Raw genomic sequence first — 22,497 nt, 5'->3', positions numbered from 1 at the left:
AGATCTGCCCTATTATTTCTCAGTGTTGATACATCCGCTGTATAACTTACTCTCTTGTCACGCTCAGTTTTGGGTTAGACTCCAGTGCGTTATTATTCTGCACGATACACGCGGCGACCACATGACGTGCCCCACTTAATTTTCCCGATCTTTGCGACTGCGGCGACGCGCCGGCGCTTTCTTTTTGTCTGTGGGTGGGTGAGGTGGCCTAAATGCATCGGTCCCCAAACGCAATCGCGAGGGGCCCCGGGGGAGCAGCTCCCTTCCCCGAGCATCAGATTGGGATTCCAGATGTTTCAGGTAATGGGCTCTCGACGAGCGTTATCCTCTCTCCTCCTCCCGCTCGCAGCCTGGGGGACAATCCCGAGCACCCGGCGCCGTGCCGTAGCCTACATGCGGCAGTTTACAGATGGGCATAAAATATCCATGACCTATAGCTTCGCAAGAACACAAATACTTTTGCAAGAAACAAATGCTTGGTTGTGGAATGTGAGACAATCCTGCTGCTTATTCTATACCTGCAACTCAGGTGGTCAGAGTCTTTTAAGAGTCTCTTGAAGCAAATGTATACTTCCTAGCAGCAAGGGTCCACATTTTCGCCAGCAGCCCCCCCCCCCCCCCCCCCCCCGACGTATGTGCTCGAAAAGCAAAATGGATTGCTGTCTTTATAAGACGATGTGACAAGAACGAAGAACGAGCAAGACAGAAGTTGGACAGCTCACTGCAGCGGTGAGCAATGGAGATGCCACTGACTGCGTGTGCTGGGATCTGTTTCCATTTAGCCAGCGTGCCAGCTCGGTGTAGACGAGGAGACAGACGGGGCTGGAGTCAATGATAGGGTCAGAGGGGTATGGGACAAGACTCTGGTACGGGCGCCCGGAGGCTGATGATAGATTTAAGGTTTCGGCGGGGTTGTCTAGTGCCGAGAGGGCACTACTTTGATGTCCCCGCCCACCCCCACCCATGTCTACTGAAATCAGTGCCAGCTGACCTCTTTTGAAGTCTGCCTTCACCTCCTCGCATACACACAACATTCACACACACACACACACACACACACACACACACACACACACACACACACACACACGCGATCAAGTTGCATTGAAAGACTTATTATGCATTAGGGCTTTTACGGAGAGCAGGGAGCAGATGTTGAAGAGGGGAAATAAGAAAGAAGATGAGGATCTGTTTAAAGAAAAAAGGCTCATTTCTGCTGAGCTTAATGGTTCCGAAATGGGTGTAAATAAGTGGTGCACGCAGGCCAGATGGGCCCAAACACGCCTCGCTTTTCACTGACGTCGGACGATTGTCCTGACGGCGCCGGTTCAAACCCACTAGACTGGTGAAGCAATGGATGAAGCTCATTGGCCTCACTGTTTCGCCATCGGTACACCCCGGCGTGAACCGTCGAGTTTAATTTTCTGCTAAGGACTATTTTTTGCACGTCTTTGAATGAAAGTGCAGATGTCTCGACTGTTGACAAACACACCCAGATCTTGTGTGGTAGTTATACATAGACTTGAGCTTTTTTTCATAAGCAGCAACTCACCTAAATTTGTCTTTGCTTTTGAGGAAGGAGCTTATCTGATGTACTTTGTAATACCTCCCTCCCTCCCTCCCTCCTCAACCCAAAGTCATCTTCAAAGTACTCATTGGAATTAAATCCTTGTTCAGACTTGTTCAGACTTCACACTATGTCTGTGGATATATGATATATATATATATATATATATATAAATAATGAGCCAAATATAGCAGGACAAAAATGTGCTTTGCGTATTTGATGTGATCACATCACTCCTGGGAAAGGAAATACACATTTGCCACCGTACCCATTAAGTGATGAGAACACGGTCGCCAACGTCAACCATGTCTCCGTGAAATATCATCATCTCCGTGTTTCATATTACAAATAAGATGAACCCTCGTTTTGGTTGTTAACAAAAAAGACACAAGTAGAAAAGAGTCATCAAGTTTGCAGACTGACTCAGTAAAATCTCTTATAACTTACCAGACTAATAAGTGTGTGTGTGTGTATATGTTTGTGTGTGTGTGTATGTTTGTGTCAGCATTGAGGAGCTGGGCAAAAGTTTTACCAAAAGACAGAACTCTCAAAAACGTCCATGTCCTTGGAGGAACCAATGTCACTCAGATTTGAACCGTACTCATTTCCTCGAGGTAAAGTTCGAGATGAAGTGGCTGCCATTAATAGCTCATTCCGCAATGATGTGAATAAACGGCATGCCAGAATGCAAGGTCATTTTTTTAACTGAGGCATGTGGACTCCAAGCCGCTGGTCTCATGGTCTCTGGCATGGGAATGATGGCTCAATGTCACCGACTCGAGACTTGTTAAGCGAGGCCACCTGCGCGGCTACATCCACTTCCATGGGTTCAGCACATAACATAGGGTGATCCCTGTTCAAATTCTTTTGTTTAACACGTTTGAATTTGTCTATGTCCGAGGTTCCTTAAAAAAACCACCACCCTCCCGACCCCTCCTCGGTTTGTTCCTGAGCCTAAAGAATGCCATTAATGCGAATGGGACCTAATGGGACGACGCAATAGGGTGCGTGTGTGTTATTGTAAATGAACTCGGAGTGCAGACGAGACCCATTAAAGTCAGTTGTTATGGAGGGTTGTTTAACTTGAGTGTTCTCATTAAAACGAGTCTCCAGCCAACAAAATGAGCACTTTCTCATAGCGTACATAGTGCAAACAGGAATGGTGGGAAAGCAACTGTAAAGTGTGTGTGTGTGTCCGCTCCATGTTTGTGTGTGGGGTGGCGGTTTAACGGGTGGTCTGCGAAACATCACAATCCCCTTTAGACCTACATAAAAGCGGGCATTTGGATTTACTGCGCGCACACACTCGCTCCTCTGCTCGATACGCAGTCACCCCTTACTATCAAACCTCCACCAATTTATGCGCTCGCCCTCCGCCGACATCTGCAAGCAATTGCCGCTCGATGGAAAGCACTCAACTGACCCTAGATCTCCCTCTTTGACTCCCCCCCCCCCCCACTCTCCAAGCCATTACCTCCCCTCAATTCTCTTTGCTCGGGCCACCACCCAAACAAACCCTCTGCCAAAACGAATATTCTTCCTTCCCTCCTCCAGATCCAGCAGTGGGAGCAGAATCTGGAGAGGTTCAACATGGATCTCTTCAGGATGCGCTGTTACCTGGCCAGTCTGCAGGGCGGAGAGCTGCCCAACCCGAAGAGCCTGCTAGCGATCGCCAGCCGTCCCACCAAAACCACCCTGGGGCGCCTGGGGATCTTCTCCGTCTCATCCTTCCACGCACTGGTGAGGAAAAACCCAGGACGGGCACTGGGAACGGGAAAGGAGAACTGAATCCTTGTTTGTGATACTTCAGTTTCAATTTACCCGATGTCCAACAGTAACCTTGGAATCCCTTTAATCATTCCCAAACTAAAAAAAAAGCATCCTGATAACAGTCCCGTTATGCATTACTGGGGGGTAAAAATAAACTCAATTAAGATGGCCTGATTAGATGACATTTTTTCGCTGAGCTAAACGATTACAGGCCTGATTGTTGTGTAATCTGTTCAGATCTGTTCCAGAGACGAGGCCACTCTCCGGAGGCGCTCGCTGTCCCTGACTTACAGACAGCGCAAGAGGGGCCTTTTCTCTTCGCTCAAAGGCCTCGACAACCTCACGAAGAGGGGGCGTGACAAGAGGCCGTCTGCATCACAGGTACTACTCAGCACAGGGACTATTTGTAAAAATACAATACAATACACCTAGGTTATTAATTACCATTCTCATGTGGGCAGTGCGAGGGATGTAGAGAAGAATTCAGTACTTCTATCTTACAACTGTTTATATATATTAACCTATTCACATTTAATAACTTCAAACGCTTTAGAAAGTCTTCTATGCATTTATGTAAAACGCCGCAGTAAAAAAAAATGCATCGCTATCAGTGTTTTCCTTTGTAGTCAAACTCACCACAGATGTCTCGCCTGAGGATAAAATTGTGCACTACACGGCGCGTCAGTCGGGTTCAAGATGCTGCTGCACTGTGCTGCTGTTGTCTTGTCACAGAGATTACTGTGATCTAGCTCTGTGTCATTTTGTGTTCGGGGAAAAAAAAAAAGACAGGTAGAAGAATATGTGACTTGCAGCGGGCCCCTGAGCAATCGCTTCAATCACAGGACAAAAAAGAGATACGGCAATGAGATGAAAGATTACATAACGAACTACGCACATTTTTCTCATGTTTTTGTTCGGCGTCGAAAGCCTTGACTGCAGCACTTAGACCTTGAGATGACACTAACTAATCTCATGCGAATCCCAGAGTGATGAAACTCTTCAGGTGGTCTGGATTAGTGGATTCCTAATGCAGGATCACCCGTCCTCATTCAGCAGTAGGGGACACGCACACAACAGGAGCATGCAGGATTCATAAGACGGCATGCAAACCCCATTAAGGTCTAGTGTGAGTGCGTGAAAGCGAGCGTGCACAGTCTCGTGGTACATAATGCTGAGAAAAACTGTCTCGATACTTAATGTGAAACAACCTAAAACTAGGATGGCGCTCAGGAGAGCACATATCTCCACCCCAGGCCCAACAGTCATCTTAAGTTCAATCAAGCTGCACCATTTATTTCCTCTTCACGATTCATTCATTCATTCATTCATTCATTCCCTGAGGATTTGGATAAAATGTCAAAAAAACTCCTCTCCCACTGTTTGAAAAAAAGAAAGTGATGAATAATTCCTTGATTCGCGCCTTTGTCCGCATCTGCACCAAGATTTAATGGGATCTCTCTTGGCCCACGTCCCGTCCTTGTAACATGTTTCCTGGAAATCCGTTTTTCTTTTATAGTTCTTTGGCGTACTCCTGCTGACAAAACAAACACAACAGAAAACGCACGACTTCTGCGGCGGAGGTAATCACGTTACCTTATCGCTCACTCACATTTACGGTGCCTGCGCTGACACCGATGAACGCAGGAGAGTCAGCGCTTCCAGCACACGTCGGCCCCCAAAGGAGAGTTTACCAATTAGGAACCCACAAGCTCCCCCACCCACCCCCCTGCTTCCCGGCAAGTTGGAGTGCAAACCTCCCGTCAACCGTAAGCACAGGGGAGCATTCTTTACCCAGATGTAGAGGAGGGGGGGGGGGGTGCTCAAAATCCTCCCAGGTTAGTAATTAGACTCGTGTGGGCTATTTATTCATTGATACGTAAATCCACCACTCGGTACCCCAAAGGTACGGCCCCGGAGAGCACTTTACTCCCGGTGGTCTATTTTAAGGATTGCCACAGGAAACGCAAATCTTTTATGGAGCTCCGAGAACCACGGGAAGGGGGAGGCGTGTGGTTTTCATTAATGGTCCAGCCTTAAGTTTTTTTTTTTTTATATATGCCGTGATGTCAGCACGGGGTCTCGTTGTTAAGAGCCAGTCATGCTCCCCCCCCCCGACTCTTGACTGCTCACAAAATGTTCCCTGTCCTGTTTCGCTCGCTCTTATCTGGCTCATCCCTGCCACCACCTGCTCTCTGTGATATTTATGTTTGTGCATTTGTGCACGTCTGTCGGCTACCAGCTACGCCTTGGTGTGTGTGTGTGTGTGTGTGTGTGTGTGTGTGTGTGTGTGTGTGTGTGTGTGTGTGTGTGTGTGTGTGTGTGTGTGTGTGTGTGTGTGTGTGTGTGTGTGTGTGTGTGTGTGTGTGTGTGTGTGTGTGTGTGTGTGTGTGTGTGTGTGTGTTGTGTTGTGTTGTGTTGTTATTCCGGGGAACTCCAGCCGGCCGGCCTAATGAGGCCCAGTTACATTTCACAGTGCAGAAGGCCATGGTGGCGCTGCAGTGCACACATGAATTATTAAAAGCCATATGTGGTAGATGGCATCCTCCACTCTTTCCTGCAGCCCTGCAGTCATCAGCAGATGGTTGGTGTAAAGACGCTAAATATTAAAGAGCATCCCTTTATTTTCTTTCTCCCCCAGGTCTCTTACTCTTCCTTTTCTTACAAGAGCTCTTCACTGGCTCTCTGGTGTGATCCTCTTCACACAGAGGCTGATAAGTAACAGCTGATGGCTGTGAAGTGAGTTTGGACATCTGTTGTTTTTGTGTATTTCGCCTTTTGTCTTTCTCCACGAGCGAGACTAGATAACTGCGGTTGTTAGTTTCTCTCTTCTGCTGTTCTCTGTTGGGGTAATTCAACAAAAGCCGTTTTGGATGACATCATCAGCTCCTTGGCTGTTCTCGCATTGTGGTGCCGACTGGACACGTGTTCGCCGGAGAGGCATTTGGACGGCGAGGCCGTCTCGGGAGCCAAACTCTCGTCCGTGCACTTAATCTGTTGCTGCCTCCTCAGATTCTCAGACCGTGCTCTTCTCCAAGATTTCCAAGGTATCCTCGCGCTCTCCCTCCCTTGTGCTCGCGATTCATCCCCCTTTCATGGAAAAAAACCCTCAAATCCACTACGTTTTGGCTTCTTTTTCCCCCCGCTGCTTATTTAATCTCTTAAACCTTCAGTTCCATCTCACTCTCTCCACCAGTTTCTCTCAGACTATATGTCTTTTTCTTTTTACCCCCTCAGCCTCTTTCTCAAACCCCCCGGTTCTCAAAGCATAAACATCAGAGCGTTACCCGGCGGTCTCTCTCTCCCACAGTTTCCATACTGACTCATCTGTGTTGACTAAGCCCAAATCCCACTTACCACTGCGACGCTGCGCTTGACATCCTTGCTCCGAAGTCGCGGCCCCCCCAAGTATCCTCCCCCCCCCCCCCCCCCCCCCCAACTCCGTTTTCTCATCTCCCATCCGTCTTAGCAGCGCTCTGTATACAGTAAGGGGCTGGCCGGCAAGCCTGTGGGAAGTAGGCCAGAAAGGTCTTGAGGATTTGTGGGAGAGTTTGCGAAGCTTTCTAAAATTAGTCCCGTTTACGGTGCAGCGGCACTGTTTACAGCCACTTTGCCATGTGTTCGTGTAGGGGAGGGGGGAGCTTCTATATAGTCTTGCTGATCGCAGGTCAGATGAGAGTTCCCACTACCATAACAGGAGCCGGAGTTTTTTCTGATTGTGAAGAAAATGCATTTGCTTGGGCTTGTTTTTGGACCAGAGTAATCCCGATCTTTAGAAGAAGGGATAGATCCAGCAAGAGTCCCTTTTCCGTACAACACATTTCAGAAGTCTGCAGATCATAAGAATAGGAAATTCAGCTCCAACTTAGTTTCCCAGCAAAACATCAACACCTCTGAGCTGGTGTCAGAGCCGTTTTTAGAAAACAAAATGCCCTATTTCTGTCTGCAGCCACGCCGCCCCTCGCGTCTCTCCTGCCCAGTGACAAACCGCCTCAGCAGAACCTGATAACTGCAGCCGGTTTGTGAGTGAGGACTGCAGCTACACCCTCACATAATGGATGGTTCCCTGTGCTATAGGGCCGTTAAAGCCCTCTGAGGCCGCGGAGTCGCCTCCGCACTCTGGAGGCTTAGCCAGACCCAGCGCGCCTTCCGATCAACAAGCCGGGGCGAGGAGGATGGGCCGGGACGGGCGGAGGAGTGAACGATCTCCACAAGTGTCCTCTTCTCATCCGTAACTGGATTTCTTCTACTCTTTCATCTCCCTGCCGCACAGTTTCCACTCAGTGTCCACATACTCCCCCATCTACACACACACCCACACACTTCCACTGCTGCGCCTACAAAGGCAACAGACCCTTCGCGTGGAGCGGGCATCAAAGCGCTGCAGTCGCCGCACGCAGCTTTTAACGAACTCCATAATCACACTGTGTGTGTGTGTGTGTGTGTGTGAGACACCGTGTTGCCGGAGTTGCCGGCCGCTTAATTTGCCCGTGAGTCGCTCAGCGCGGTGCCCCACTGTCTGCCCCTCTGACTGTTTGTTCCTTGATTTCAGCTCTTCGAGGGTGACGCCGGAGGTCAAACGTACGCCCTGCCTCCCCGCAGCACCGAGGTGAGTCACAGTGCTCAGTAACTTTGTCCAGCCGTTGTGGTGTGAGGATTTCTTTCAGAAATTCCACTGCCATCTGCCTCCTCCATCCTCGGCCGCCGTTTCATGTGCTGAAAAGATCAGTTTCAGCGTGACGCAGCCGTGGCTGAAGCGGGTCAGCTGCTGCTCGGACCCCAGCTGTCTCCCACGACTCTGATAGCGGGCTGTGTGAAATGTCTCTGTCCGGGGGGTCAAAGCAGAGATTCCTCTCATGTAGACGTGCAGGTGTCGGCGAGATGACCAAGACGGCGTATCTGAGCAAGTGGGACAGTGTTAAACTGGGCTGTGGACGCACGGGTCCAGTTCGCACCACAGTCAAGTTAATGGAGGGTGACTCGAGGGAGAAGTCTGGCCATCTGAGCGGCCAGACATTGAGACACTGCAGCGTTTGCAGTTTATTCGGTGTTTACATGCCTGCGTCAAGGAAGCGCGAAGCATTTCTGTGAGCTCCGAGCATAGAGACTAGAATCAGGTCAAAAACAGCCCTGGTGTTTCCAAAGGTGACATCATTTGCCCACGAGCAACTCTGAGGCTCGCTGGTTAACATGCTCACTCCTGTTTGTTTAGTCCGTACAAAAAGTGAAAGAGTGAAAACAACAATTTCCCCATTTTTTTTATCGGGATGTGTCTGGAAGATTTCTGTCCCCGGCACAGCGAGGACAAGGTGGAGGAGGTCACTGCCGCCACAGTCCACAAGCCCAGCACATAACCTTTGCTAAAACAATGTTTCCTTTTACACTAAGCTTTTTGTATTAACGCCAGGCCAGCCCTTTTTCCTGCCTCCAATCTTTATGAAAAGCTAAGGAGGGTGGTGGTATTAATCTTCTCACTTAACTCTTGGCAAGAAAGTGGATGAGAATATGTCCTGAAAATATCAAACCTCTCCTTTAATGCAGAAGGATTTTGTTGATTTTGTCTTGCTTATGTGTCTTTTGAGCGAGTCACGTAATAAGCAATGGAGCCGAGCCTGAGTTCTGTCGTCCGCGCAAAGGAAGCTGGAAAGCATCTATCACACATGTTTAATAAGTACAATTTGCCGATTGTCACTAAAAATAAAAACCCATCAACGCGTTGGCTGGAGGAACAGATGAGGCCTGGTGCTGACACACGAGCATAATGGACACATTTAGACCGAGCAGGACGGGTGCTATGAAGATCACTGTTCCACAGGATGCAATGATTCATCGTGTGAGGCTGTGGTGAATGTGGCGAGTGTTGAAGCTGCCCTCAGTGAGGCTTTGGAAATGGACTCAGGCACAGGAAGTGGTCTGGGAAACAATAATGGCCTTCATTGGGTCAAAGCTTTAATTCTGCTTTCAGATGTAGCCGCGTCTCTTCAGTTGAATGTTTTTCGGATCTCTCTTAGATTTTGATGTGAACGTGGAAAACAGCCATTTTGATTAAGTGGGGATTAAGATTCTTCGAGGTGGGAAGTGGTGGTGGTTGGGGGGGGGGGGGGCTTAGCGCGGCTCTATTGATTTTTTTCGCCGACACACACATTTCTTCATTTCTATCTTGATGCACTTCATGGGTCTCAAATCCCGTGAATTACTCTTAATAAGCAGTCATCTCCCGCTAATCCTTTTGGAGCGAAGTCAAGTGAAGGGCGTGTGCGCGCCCGCGCTTTGTAGTCGTTGCATGGCGCACGGCTGTCCTTGATGTTCTTTGCGCATCGTACAAGATCTTTCGCCTGCCAGCGAGTCCAGCCGGCCGGGGATGTGCCAACGCTGTCGCTGTAGGGCGTGAGTGTTGCACAAAGCAAAGAGAAATAAACGTGTGTGTGTGAGATGCAACTGAAGCCGCTGCCCGGGCCTGTGTGGGGGCGAAAAATAGAGGTCACACTGTAGGGCTTGGTTTTTCAAATCCTCCATCCACTGGCTCCTTCATTTATTGTGATTCATTTTTTTTCACCTACTGGTAATGCAGCAGCAATCCACATATTTAAAGTGAAATAATGCTTTGCACTTGTTGAGTGTGTTTCAGAGGAGGGTTGTAGAAATTGGCCCGTGATCTCCACCCCTGTGTAAAGAGACGTGTGTCACAGCAGTGGAAAGAGGAAGATCGGGTCAACAGTAATAGTCTTATAATAGATGTAACAGAGGGAAAATGGCTAAAAAAACTTCTGCTTCCTCTTCATCGTCCATGTATCTGTTTGCGGCAGTGCCGTAATATTTGTGTTACTCAGTTGCTAAGCGGAACAGAAAGGGTGTATGTTTGTGCAGCGGTCACAAAACCGTCCGTAACTCCATATTCCATCTTTAGATGCTGCAGGGTGGAGGTCGGCACGCTCGGAAAAAAATCATTTTCCTCACTTGAGAGGGAAAAACCGAGGCACCGGTTTGAATCATTCGTCCGAAAGGGAACGTAAATAGGAGGGACACGCGCTCGCCACACAGAGCACTTGTTGAAGTCCAGCGCGTGCCTGGACTTCACTCTTGGCAGTGCTTCACGGAAGGTTGACCAGGCAGCCGTCCGGCCCGCTACAGCCCCGTCGGACCATGAATGAGTGTACAGTGTTAGTCAGCCGCACTGGTCAGGTCAGCGCAGGCGACCAAATCTTAGTTTTCCGGTCACGCCATATCGCTGGGACACAAACAGGGGCGGTTATGCAACCAGTTGCCATGACGCCCTCTTTTTTTTCATCCTCTGTTTGTTAAGCATGACCTCCCGTCCCTTAAGACGTGGGCAGAGGTCGGTGTTGTTGAAGTGGCACCTTGTTTCCCCCTTCTCCATCACCAACAGGTTAGGGAAAACATTTTGGTAAGAACATTGGTGGCCTTTATTTCAGCGCTGGCTCCTGACGTAGACTAGTCGAGGGGGGCGGTTAAGATGGAAAGTGACGCACATGTTTGTGCGTTTTCAAAATGTTATTTTTTGGCCGAGCGAACGCAGCTACTTGTGTGCAGGTTTCTGTGCGTGGAGCGAAGGGATGCTGTGAATCAGAGGCACATGAGCTCGTCTCTTCTGGCTTTTTGTCAGGAAGGGGGATTCACCAAGAGCAAACATTCAGCTTCTAAAACTCTAAAGCTATGCATACAAATGCACGTCAGACCAAAAAGCCTCAGACAAACAGACCACACTCCACTTTTATGATCCCATCATGCATTGCCTTGTCCCCGGACCGATTCACTAAGGCAATTATTCCTATAAGTTTGTCTCTCTCAGAAGTGATGAATGGCTGGCTTTTTCTTTTCTTTTCTTTTTTGAGTTTCAGTACATTTGCTGTGATTGAGCCTGTCCTCAAGATCTAGGCTCTCGATAATTGTGGTCTCCTGCAGCACTGTGGCTTCTCCCCACAGTCCCACAAGCGCAGCGGTGGCGCTTTTTCCCTCCAGAGACACAGAGTCGCAACCAAAAACCCACCAAATGGCCGCCTGTGAGGCCCAGCTCGAACCTCGCCGTTAATGCCCACCAACAAATAGTTACCTTCTGTCTGACTGATTCTGAAATAAATTGCCCCCATGCAGCACCGAAAGTCCAAATTGTGCTTGTGGCTTTTCCAAATCGAATAAGTCCCGGAGACGCGCGCCCACGGGGGGGGGGGGGGGGGGGGGGGGGTCCTCATCTGGACGTCTAGACCTTTGCCAGTCCTCTTGTGTACACGGTCATTACAATGATTATTATGTGCGGCAACTGCCGTCTATGTTGTCAAATGAATTTCCGAGAGGCTAATTGTATGACATCTTTGCTTTGATGCTTGATCCACAGCCAAGCATTTAGACTAATGGAACTGTATTGATTTGTGTGCTGTTACAGAAACTCTTCCGCCTCTGTCTCTCTCTCTCTCTCTCATTCACTTCCTCCCTCTCTGTTTATCTCCTCCTCCACCTTTTTTTCTATTTACTCTCCCCCAATCTATCGCTGCTCCACATACCTCCTTTTTTAATACCTCCCTTCTTACCTCCCTGTTCTCCTCCGCCCATACAGAGGCTGGACGTGCTGACCAGTATCTACTCCATGTCGCCCCCCGAGGGCGGTGCGTGGGACAGCATCAGCTCCGCCGCAGACGTGCTCACGTGTGTCTACATGCCAGACGGCCTCGCAGTCCAAGTTCCCGTCAGGAGAGACCAGACGACCGCCGACCTCCTGTCTGCAGCCTGCAAGGTTCGGTCTGCTGCCGCTTTCAGAGGAATGACAACATGTCACCAGACTGAGAAAACAATATTCCTGACAGATAAAGCAAAAAAAAAAAAAAAAAGCCAAACAAAAGCAGTGATGTCATAAAGTTTAAGTTGTCTAATTTATTTTTTCCCCGATAGTCCTACAATTTCATTTCATTTTTATTAGTATGAGACAACGGAGCAAAGCAGTTTGAAACTTTTTTACATTAATTTTCCCCCAGCGGGGATACGAGTGATAAAAAAATATTCAGTTTAATTTCAGTAACTGCAAATACATATACGCTAAATCACATTACAATAGAGAGTAAAAAGTGGAGACAGTGAGTCAGTAAAACAAAACAAAATACGCTAGAGAGAAGAGGACAGAGGACGGAAGAGCAGCACGTTACAGCCAATTGCAAGTTTGACCTTCCGAATAAATGATGTTTATACCAATGTTCATAGTGTGTAACAGAAGTTGTTGCTCTAGTGCGAGCGGGCACGTCATTCCGGATGATTGTGTACAAATGAAAAAAAAGGATCTCTGACCATAGTTATTTTTGTAAGATGAGACCCGACTATAAAAATTAATGTTCTAGGAATGTACAGCGACACCAGGTGTGTGTAGTGCAGTGTCTGTTTTCACACAGTCCCGACTGCAGATGGACACACACACACACACACACACACACACACACACACACACACACACACAGTCCCTTTAGCCAAGCTTTTTTTGTGTGTGAAGTCTGTGAATAATTCACGCTTTGGCCATGCGGCAGCTGTCGGCCGAGGCGTCGGTGCATGAAATGTATGTGGGGGGGGGGGGGGGGGGGGGGGGGATTCTGTGCGCACAGGCCGCTGAACATTAAGGGCTCTTGTGTAAACAGGTGAAACAGCTGGACCCTGCTTGGCACTGCGTCCGACTGCACAGGCGAGCGGGGCAGGACGCAGAGGTTCGATGCGTGGCGCCCGGAGAGCTCGTCGGCGATGTGGTGAGGACGATGTGCCCGGTCACACGAGGAGGCGGAGTTCTCCTCATTATCTAAACTTTATCTAATGTCGGTATTGATTTGTTTGCTATCACCCTGTAGGCCAATGGTCAGTTGGAGGTTTTCCCCGTTAATGTGTTTACACTGCACATGAGCAGGCCGAGCGGCTCCGGAGACTTTGGTGAGTCTCAGTCGGCCTCAGACATGGATTGATTTTGTGTCAGCAATTTATTTAATATTTTTACACCATATGATCCTTCATGTAATCCCTCCGTCAATCTAACTTCCCCTCGCCATTTGTATGTCTCCCGTCTGTTTCTCTCCCTCCTCGCAGGTTTCGCGGTGACAGGACACATCGACAGCCAAAGGAACAGCCGCATCTTTGTCAGTGAGGTGCTTCCTGATGGACTGGCCTTCAATGAAGGTGCCCACCTACTCAAAAATGACAAATATGGTCCTGAAATCAAAAACAACATCGTCACGTGCGATCCACGTTTTTTCCTGAAATGCATGCTTGTGTCGCCAGGTCTGCGGCCAGGTGATGAGATCCTGACTCTGAACGGCCGGTGTGTGTCGGGTCTGGACCTGGCGCTGATCCAGACGCTGTTTGCCGAACAAACCCTGCACCTGAGCCTGAGGCGGGACGGGCCCCTGCCGCCGAACGCGGCGTCCAACCACCCGGCCCCTCCCGCGAAACTAGACCTGGAAGTTCGCAGCAAGCACCACCGAGCCAAGTCCTCCTCAGGTGCTCACATCCAAACGACATGAAACCACACACAAGACCTCAGAGCAGCCACGAGCTTGTAGTTCGGCTCATTGGTGGGACTGCTGTTGTATCAAGGGCTACAGTCAAGAATAGATTTTTACTGAATGGAAACGACACTGAAAGGGAAGTCGACATTGAAACCTGTTGGTTTCAGTTGGTTTGCTTCCCTTTTGTGTGACAGGGAAGAGTATGAATGAGACTTAAAAACAGAGAGAGATTTTTCAGCTACTGTGACGCCCCTAAGGAGCAGCGGTCTCACTTCTGAGTACGTGACTTGGCACTGGTTTTCGTCTTTCTCTGTGAATCATGTCGTTCAGCCTGGAAACAGCCCGCTCAGAGGTTCACCGCTCCAGTTTTTTCCGACCTGTTGTGCTCGCTGTAGTATTTTGTTTTCTAAGAGGCGGTGTTCATGTTAACCGAAAAGAAGTTGGCAGTAATTTGCTGAGAGAGACTGGTTCATTTGTCACATCAACCACGCGACAACCCGCCACGCATCCGTTCCCGTCAAGATCTCTACTTCCTCAAATGAGACGCCATGTCGCGTCATGGTCAAAAGTTAAGGGCGGGAGAAAAAGCTTCAGATGAAAGCACAGCTGTGAAGAGGGAGAGAGAAGGCCGGGAGGGGCTTCGACCGCAGAGGGCTCATTATCGTTGATGAATGTATTAGCGTGTTCTGTCGGCTTGGCTCAGTTTTTCGGGTGGATGCGAGGTGTTGGATCTGAACAGCACGGTCGCCCGTGTCGCCGGAGACAGGCACAGCTGATAGCCGGCTGGTGGAGGAGCATTTGTTTCTGTCCAAGCTCTATAGGTAAGGGACATTCCACAGAGCGAAAGAAAAATGACACTCTCAAATTGAAGTGGTCGGCTGATTGCAGAAGGAGCCGACGGTGGCAATTTTCATTTTTTTTTATGACCATTTGATTCGATGTATGTTTATTTTTCCGTTGAACAGGACGGTGTTAACATTATGGCTTGCCGATTTGCACTTTTCCCCAAATGCATCACCTGTTAATGAATTTGCTTTTTGGATGACATATGCCAAACGTGACGAAAGCTGTGGTGCAGGCAAACATTTCATGACTCCTCATTGTTTACATAGAAAACAGCCAAAATAAAAGTCTGTTATGGAGAAAGTGTCGTCTCAATGATACTAATTCATTAGTGCGTTCCCCCCACCGCAACCATAATTGTACACAAAAGGGATTAATGACTTGCAGGCCTCATTATTGTAAGTGGTGTAATCAAAGTCCCTGCAGTTTTCTTCTCCGTCTCTAGAGGGCGTATTATCCCAGGCAGGCTTGATAAGGAGGCCCGGGTAGCGAGTGCCGACAGTGGGGAATTAACACTTGTCTGACACAAACGACAGAAAAAACAATTTCATGGTGATATTCCTCGAAGGAAGCTGTCTGGCATATGTATTTTTTCAGCCTGATGCAACTGTGCAAGACAAAGGGGATCAAATTCAAATGACTGAATATCTTCAGTTACTCTGCTCCAGCAGTCAGACAGTTGGTCGACTGGGATATTGCCAGCTCCATTAGGAGAAGCTCGGCTCCACGGGGGGTCCAGAAGTTTCCCCGCTGTCACATTGGCCTGCCTCCCGGGCTACAGTCATGAATAAAGTCTCATCACGAGCCAACTGCTGGAGAGTTTGTCCTCGGGACCTTGGAGTCGACCAGAATCGGCCGAAATCAGGAAAATGTTTTTATAAACACCCAGTTAATGTCTCAATGTCATCGTGTCAGGATGGTTCATGGAGAAAAAATCATTTTGTTAAGGAGAAAAAAAATCTATAAAACCTTTTTAGGGTTTTTAAAATAGTTATAGTAAGTATAATAATATGATATAAATTCTTACAGTTCTGTGTGACTGGCAGGGGCTCATGATGGTTTTCGACCTGCCAGCATTGTGTGTGTTTTGTGGTCAGGAGGAGGATGTTCTGCTATGATACAGATGCAATGATGAGTGATGTGACCATAAAACTGTCACTGACACACGCACACATGCAAACACAGAGTGATGGAGCGACACTAAACCTATTTCTGAAACTGTTCCCTCTGTCTCGGTACAGATGTTTGTTCTGCAGCCGATGGAGTCGAGCCCCTGTGCGTAGGACTAGAAAACGGTCCCTCCCACTGCGCACACAGGCCTGTTCAGCACAGCAAGGTAGGAGGGGTGTGGGGGGGGGGGGGGGGGGGTGGCAAAGTATTTCCCAATGTCTCGTAGACGTACTCCAACAGGGACACCTTTTTTTTTTTTGCACGAATAGTGTGCACGTTGTGGAGCAAGTGTTTCTGTGCCCACTCACTGTTGCAGCTGTGGGGCTGTCGGAAACCAGACTGGCACCAACCATAGCATTACCATAATTAGGATATTCCATCATAGCCACCGGTATAAACACAGCTTATTACTGTCACGCAGACAGGATCCAGATTGAGAGAAGATGCTGTGTAACACACACACACACACGCGCGCCCATGCACACATACATGCACATGAAGACACGCATCCCCACGGGTAAAGCGAAATCTTTCAGAGGAGAAGTTATCAGATGTGCTAATGTCGTTGTGCACCTTCACCCCAAAATGCTGCAACATGCTGGTGATTATTGAGAGCTATGACGAATGCGCGTGGTCACCTCGACCCGTTAACGATGCAGATATGGACAGAGGCCCGAGAGTGCAATGTGCCAGCGTTCACGCCCGTCCACCTTCTTCTGCGTCGTTCAGCTAATGTGTCCTTTAAAGCCACGTGGTTGTTATCAACTGTCTGTGTGTGTGTGTGTGTGTGTGTGTGTGAGTGTGAGTGCATGTTTGGCACACTTTCACCCTGCTGCTCATTATGTAATATGAGCCGAAATGAAAAAGGGAATAGGCCGTGGTGTTTGTGTGCACTTCAGCAGTGATTCATTGATAGTAAATCTGGGCCAAATATCCAGAAATCGCTGCTAAATGCCGCGGCTCTATTCTAATTGCCTGAGTCAGAAGAAGATGCCGTGCAGTGTTTAACCTGAGGTCGGCCAGGAGGTGGATTAGTGAGGACGACTTGCCCTCTCCTCATCCCTCTCTCTCTCTATTCCGACTCCATTTGACTCTCTTTTTGTTTGCCCGGCGACATGAGTCAGTCCCACTGCGCCGGGATCTGCACTGCACCACTGCTGCTGCTGCTGCTCAGCTCCCTGCCGTTTGTATTTCACTGAGGAATGAATGGAAGAATGGGAGATAGGTGTGAGGGGGAGGGAGGGAGGGAGGTTTATGAATGTGTGTGCCAAAGTCGCTGCATACGTGCATGTTTGAGGCATAGAAGGAGACAAAGCCCCTTCTCCTTCCATCAGGGAGAGTCAGCCACTGTGAAGGTGGGTTAAAAAAAACCCACACACACCACGAGATGAGATTGGTGCCGGGAAATCAGATTTATTTATTTATTTATTTTGCTGTCATGAAATGAGGAGCGCAATTTAATAATCGCACAGCCATCAGTTTATTCTCTGGGGCGGGGAGAGAAAGAAACCATAGAGGCGCACGCAAGCCGGCGTCGCAGAAGTCAATAGAGATGGATGGACGGGAAGGAGTAATTTCAAGCCTCTTGTCACACGTTGTAATCGGCCGCCTCCCCAGACTGACTACCTTTTGATTAATTGGTCCATTGCATTCCAATTTGTGCTTACACAAGAGAGATTTGTGTGTTTTTTCGTGCGTGTGTGTTTGAGGCGAACTGCTTACGAGGCACAGTTGACAGTGTTGTTTACCATCAGCCTGGTGCTGCCTATGTGCGGCGAGTTGATAATGATACCTTTGGCCACGGATCGCCGCGGCAATTGGTCTAACACAATGTCGTGGTATCATTATGAGCCGAACCAATCGATTGCGGGAGTCAAGTGAATTGGTCCCGGATAAACTCCCATGAGGCACCTGAAATCGAATTGATTTGACATGCATGCGTTTTTTTGGTTTTCTTTTTGTGAGGCAATCCAGTAAAGTGGATGTGTATCTTCAAATTCAAAACGGCAGCCTCCATTTTGTCCAGGCCACACCCAATGAAACTGAAAGGCTTGAATAGAGGCTGGCTGTGGATATTGTTTTTGTTTTTTTGGGGGGCTGGCTTGTTATTAACACATTCGATGTGTCATACATGTGAACACACACACATTGACTGCATACCAGGGGATCGCAGCAGACAGATGGAAGGACATGGGAAGTAATCTGGCATGGTCTGGTTTCACCACATGGCACCAGCCCACTGTAGTGAACTCACACACGTCTCCATGCACACGCAGATGAACATACCCTTCCACTCCTGCCTCAGCGAACATTAACTATTTTCCTAATCTCCCATGAATGTTGACTGAATCATTTTTGGAATTTCTATTAACCAAACTCCCCATCGAATATCCGAAAATCACTGTTAGTTTGAGCTCTACTTTAGTGTATCCAGTTCAAAATCCTTCATGTAGAGCTGAAACCGTTTGTCAATTTATTAATAAGCAAGTTGGAGTTATTTTTTAAAGCTTTAGCTTCTCTAATACAAATATAAGATTATTTTAGTTTAATTTTTTTGTGTAAAATGAATATCTTTGGGTTTGGGAGCATTTGTTGGACAAATCAGGACGTTTAGAGGGCGTGGGCTGATCAAACAATTATTTGAGAAAACCGTCTCCATACTGATCAATGACAATAATAATTCAGCGGTGGTTTCATGTATTTTGGTAATGTTGCGGAACCTAATGAAACGCCATCTATCTTATTTATTGTGTATAATCAGGTCTTGCCCTTGCTGGTGGATTACAAACATGTTTCTTTCAATGTCAAATCAATCCTATTATAATATTAATACTGGGACATTGAATTCATCCCATAAATAGATGTCGTATGTTTGGCACATTGTGAAGTAGCTGGTCGTGTCTTGTATTAAAACCAAAGGTTAAACAGCAGACAGACATATTAAGCCTCTTTGCTTTTGTCCAGACCAGACACGTGAGTAAGAGCATTTCAATGGTCTTATGAAGAAAAGCTACGACTGGAGGCAAACGTGTGGCTCGATTTAAGTGGAAGAAGTTTTAGAAGAACGATGCGCCTTAATAGACTGGCACATTTATGCCCGTACTTCTTCCTCTTTTTTGTGGTCTCGGCCGACATTTATTTCTTTATTCATTTCTTTATTTATTTTTTTAACTTGCTTCAGTGGACAAGAGGATTTTGAGAGGTGTGTTAACACATCTATGTGAAACTGTGTGACTAAGAGAAGAGAAGTTGAATTATTCCGTTTCGATTCTCGTCTCTTATTTTGGGCCCCAGACTTCAAAAAGACGCGGTGACGCTTCGGGATGTTAGGCTGTATCATCTCCTTCAAACACGATCCCGTCTTCCTCACAGCTACAACCATCCCCTCCCTAAACTTTTGAGAATCTCCTTTACTCCTTTACTCATTTTGAGGGGGTAATTTGGGGAGTTTGTGTGTGTGTGTGTGTGCGCCCGTGCGTGCGTGTGTGTTATGACTAAGCCCATCAGCCGCCATCTGGCCGTGAGCAGGCTAATAATCTGAGCTTACTGCCGTCAGTGCAGTCAACTGTAAACAAGTTGGAAAGGCAGATAGAAACATAAAAGGAAGGAGGAACCAAGCGGGACGAGGACCCAACATGATCCAGATCTGCCTAGAATGACAACCGAGGGGGGGCCTGGAGCATCCGTGGCAGTGGCCATACCCGTTGTTGCCCCGTTGGTAAACGACGAAGCCCCCCGGCCGTGTCTCTACCTCACCACCTTCATGGAGCTCTTCATGCGGGACCAGTCGCCTGTCCAGGCCCTGTGCTCCCTCCTGGCCATGTGCTGGTTCTGGCCGTCGGGCTGCGAGGCCGAGGAGAAGGACTTGTTCCTGGGCTCAGCGCTGCTCGGTCTGGGGCGGCTCCTCAAGGACAAGCTGGCGCGCCTGGCCCAGGACATGGCCGCCCGCCTGTCCTGCCAGAGAGAGACCAAAGGGGACAAGCGACCGGTAACTATGGGCGTTGGGAGGTGGGAGGATTTCATGGAGTTAGCCGAGACTATGCTCACACTTCAGCTGCGACGTTTCACACGACTCCCACGAGCTTCTGTGTGCATTTGGTAAAAATATCTCCAGGAATGCATTATTCTTATGTTCTATTTGCATTTTATTTGCAGTGTAGCATTGATTTTTTTTCTGCCGAGCACAAAAATTTCACTATTATAAAGTTTGCAGGACATGTATATGAATTATTTTCAAAATGTTTAGCCAAGTTGGTGGTGTGTGGTGGTCTCGTTCAGATGAACTGATCAGTAACCATGGGATGGATATGCCATGAAATTTGGAACAGATACCTGTGGCACGTAGAGGATGAAGATTAACTACTTGAATCATCCCCTTGAATTTGAATGTAACACTGTTTTAAAGTTTAAATGTTTCCATTACATACACCTGCTAAAACAATGACATTCCCTTCAGCCCCATTTGGACTTTGTATTTCCTGTCAATTAGCAAATGTTTGCATGCTACCACACTAAACAAAGATTGTGAGCACAGCCAACATCACTTGCGGAACATCTGCACGTGATCACGTTGTCGGTCCCAGTAAAGCACGTCGTCCCTACACAGCTCTGTGCCGGTGATCTTATACTCGACTGTTCCCTTGTAAGGTTTATGGTCTGGGCAGATGGGGGCAGGTCAAACGGTCATAGTGTTGCCGAGTCCCTTTACTGCCACAATGTTATCTCGGCAGTATGGGCTCTATGAGAATGAATTGCATTTGCTTTGGCGAGCGGTCGCTGTCTTTATGGGCATGTATTCGCTCTCAAACGGTCACCTTGTGTGCTCGGCTGCCGTGTTATCTGCGACCTTGGCGGCCGTGTGGTGTGGATAGTCCAGGCCGCATCCTTTAGCTTCTGAACCACCCAGATCGAGTGTTATCCCGGTCAGCGTGGTCACACAGGGATTGCCATCGGCTGTTCCAATGACTTGTTTATCGTCAAGCTAATGCTGAGCATTGGCAACAAGTATTTCCACTTAACCTTTGGTTTACTTTTAGGCATCTTGACGGAGTAAGAACAGCGCATAGCGCCGGCAGCCCTTTGCCTCTGTACACCGGCAGTCACGCAGTGGAGTGGATCTGAATTGCCTCGGGGACCCGGTAGAAAGGGTGCTTTAATCTGAAGCTGGCTTCATTATGAAAACACACTCCTCTCCCAAAGTCCTTTGAGACTTTGTGGAATAATATTTGTTTAGGATGAATAATAAAAGGTGTAAATGGGCTTGCGTGGAGCGCAACGGGATCGGCCCTCCCACTCGTCTTCCTCTCTCCTCCCATCTACTCTGTTTAGATTTATGAGCGCGTCTTCTTTTATTGGGCTCTGAAAAGAAGATGGCATCGTGGCACTATGGCCCACTAACAGGGCAAATGAATCACTTGTTTGCCACTGGGCCTCCTCCCTCGCCATCTCTCTCTCATAGTGTCATGACATGCCTGTTTCCTCAGGGACACAGGGTCTGTATTTCATCCCCTCTTCTTTATCCTCTCCCCAACCAAGATATGTTTGCTTATTTCGGCTAAGTCGGGGCCTCCACGCCGGCGAAGCTCAGAGCTTCTCCTTTGATTCGAGCAGCATTTCATCTGCTACGCACCCCAAGCTCTGAGCACGATGAAACCTCAAAAGGAGATGGAGACTGTCACGGTGGGTGGCAGTCATCCCGATGTTCAGATCAGTCCATTGCAGTTTTATTTTTTTGCCCGGCAATTCAACCAGTGCACTAATTGCCAGTTGGAGTTGGGCCATATGATGGGCGGTCTTTTTTCTGTCTTTAGTGGTTGCGATCCAATCGATTGGTGCTGAAAAGCAACACCACTTCTTAAATCATATTTTAAGACCAATATTTAAACCCAAAATAATCCTAAAAAAAAAGATTATTTGTATTCTTTATTCAACAAGCTCTTCCAAGATTGCATTTGATGAAAATGGTGTGTGGGGAAAGGGGACTCCCTCGCCCAAGGATCGCTGGTTGTTAGACTGACTGTGGCCAGTTGGAAAATTAATTTTAACTCATCACCCAACCCTAATACACGACTTGACACTGCTCCCTGTCTTTTTACGGGATACCAGATCACAGAGAAAGCACCTGAGACAAAGTTTTGCCTCCCAAATCCTGGTCGTCAATTAACTGTATCCTATTAAAAGTGCTTGAATTGTTGTTTGTTTGAAAAAAAACCAATTTCAGGACAATTCCACATGATGTTATTTATTCCACGGGAAACCACTGCCTGATACAGGTCACGCTTTATCCGTGTGCGAGGCCATAGTTAACATTCCTGCCCAGCTACCCCCACCGACTCAGAGCCTCCCATTTTTGAGTCAGCCATTCCTCTGTGTGTGGAGGTAACATGCCAGAACAGTCTGCATTGTACTGCTGCTATTGAGAGCGTGGACACTGATACAGCCCCCGGCCTCTCCATTCAACTCTCTGGAGATCACACCAGAGAGGTCACGCGGAGCCGGAAAGGAGGGAAAGAACCAGAGGAAGGAGGAATGGAGGCGTCTGGAGTCAAATGGGCAGAGGGAAGTGAGATGGATGGCAGAATGTCGAGGTAGAGACATCGGCCGATCAGCGCTGATGCAAAGAGACGGACACGAGGGGAAGAATTCCCCCCTCTATTTGCG

General features: G+C 48.1%; 1 protein-coding gene across 8 annotated transcripts in view; it reads left to right on the top strand.

Annotated features, from left to right (window-relative positions):
* tiam2a (TIAM Rac1 associated GEF 2a) overlaps positions 1-22,497 on the top strand; it is an 85,902-nt gene that overhangs the window by 47,913 nt on the left and 15,492 nt on the right. For all 8 annotated transcript variants that reach the window (XM_047337688.1, XM_047337692.1, XM_047337687.1 and 5 more), the window contains 9 exons: positions 3,122-3,307; positions 3,575-3,718; positions 7,887-7,943; positions 11,907-12,083; positions 12,970-13,074; positions 13,174-13,252; positions 13,406-13,495; positions 13,598-13,816; positions 15,909-16,003. In XM_047337688.1, the coding sequence (XP_047193644.1) occupies positions 3,122-3,307; positions 3,575-3,718; positions 7,887-7,943; positions 11,907-12,083; positions 12,970-13,074; positions 13,174-13,252; positions 13,406-13,495; positions 13,598-13,816; positions 15,909-16,003 (1,152 nt within the window). The remainder of the gene's footprint in view (positions 1-3,121; positions 3,308-3,574; positions 3,719-7,886; positions 7,944-11,906; positions 12,084-12,969; positions 13,075-13,173; positions 13,253-13,405; positions 13,496-13,597; positions 13,817-15,908; positions 16,004-22,497) is intronic.

Source organism: Scophthalmus maximus, chromosome 15 (genome assembly GCF_022379125.1).
Source record: "Scophthalmus maximus strain ysfricsl-2021 chromosome 15, ASM2237912v1, whole genome shotgun sequence".
In the NCBI taxonomy this organism is placed as follows: Eukaryota; Metazoa; Chordata; class Actinopteri; order Pleuronectiformes; family Scophthalmidae; genus Scophthalmus; species Scophthalmus maximus.
The sequence above is the reverse complement of the archived record's forward strand: the minus strand, read 5'-3'. Positions and strand labels throughout refer to the sequence as shown.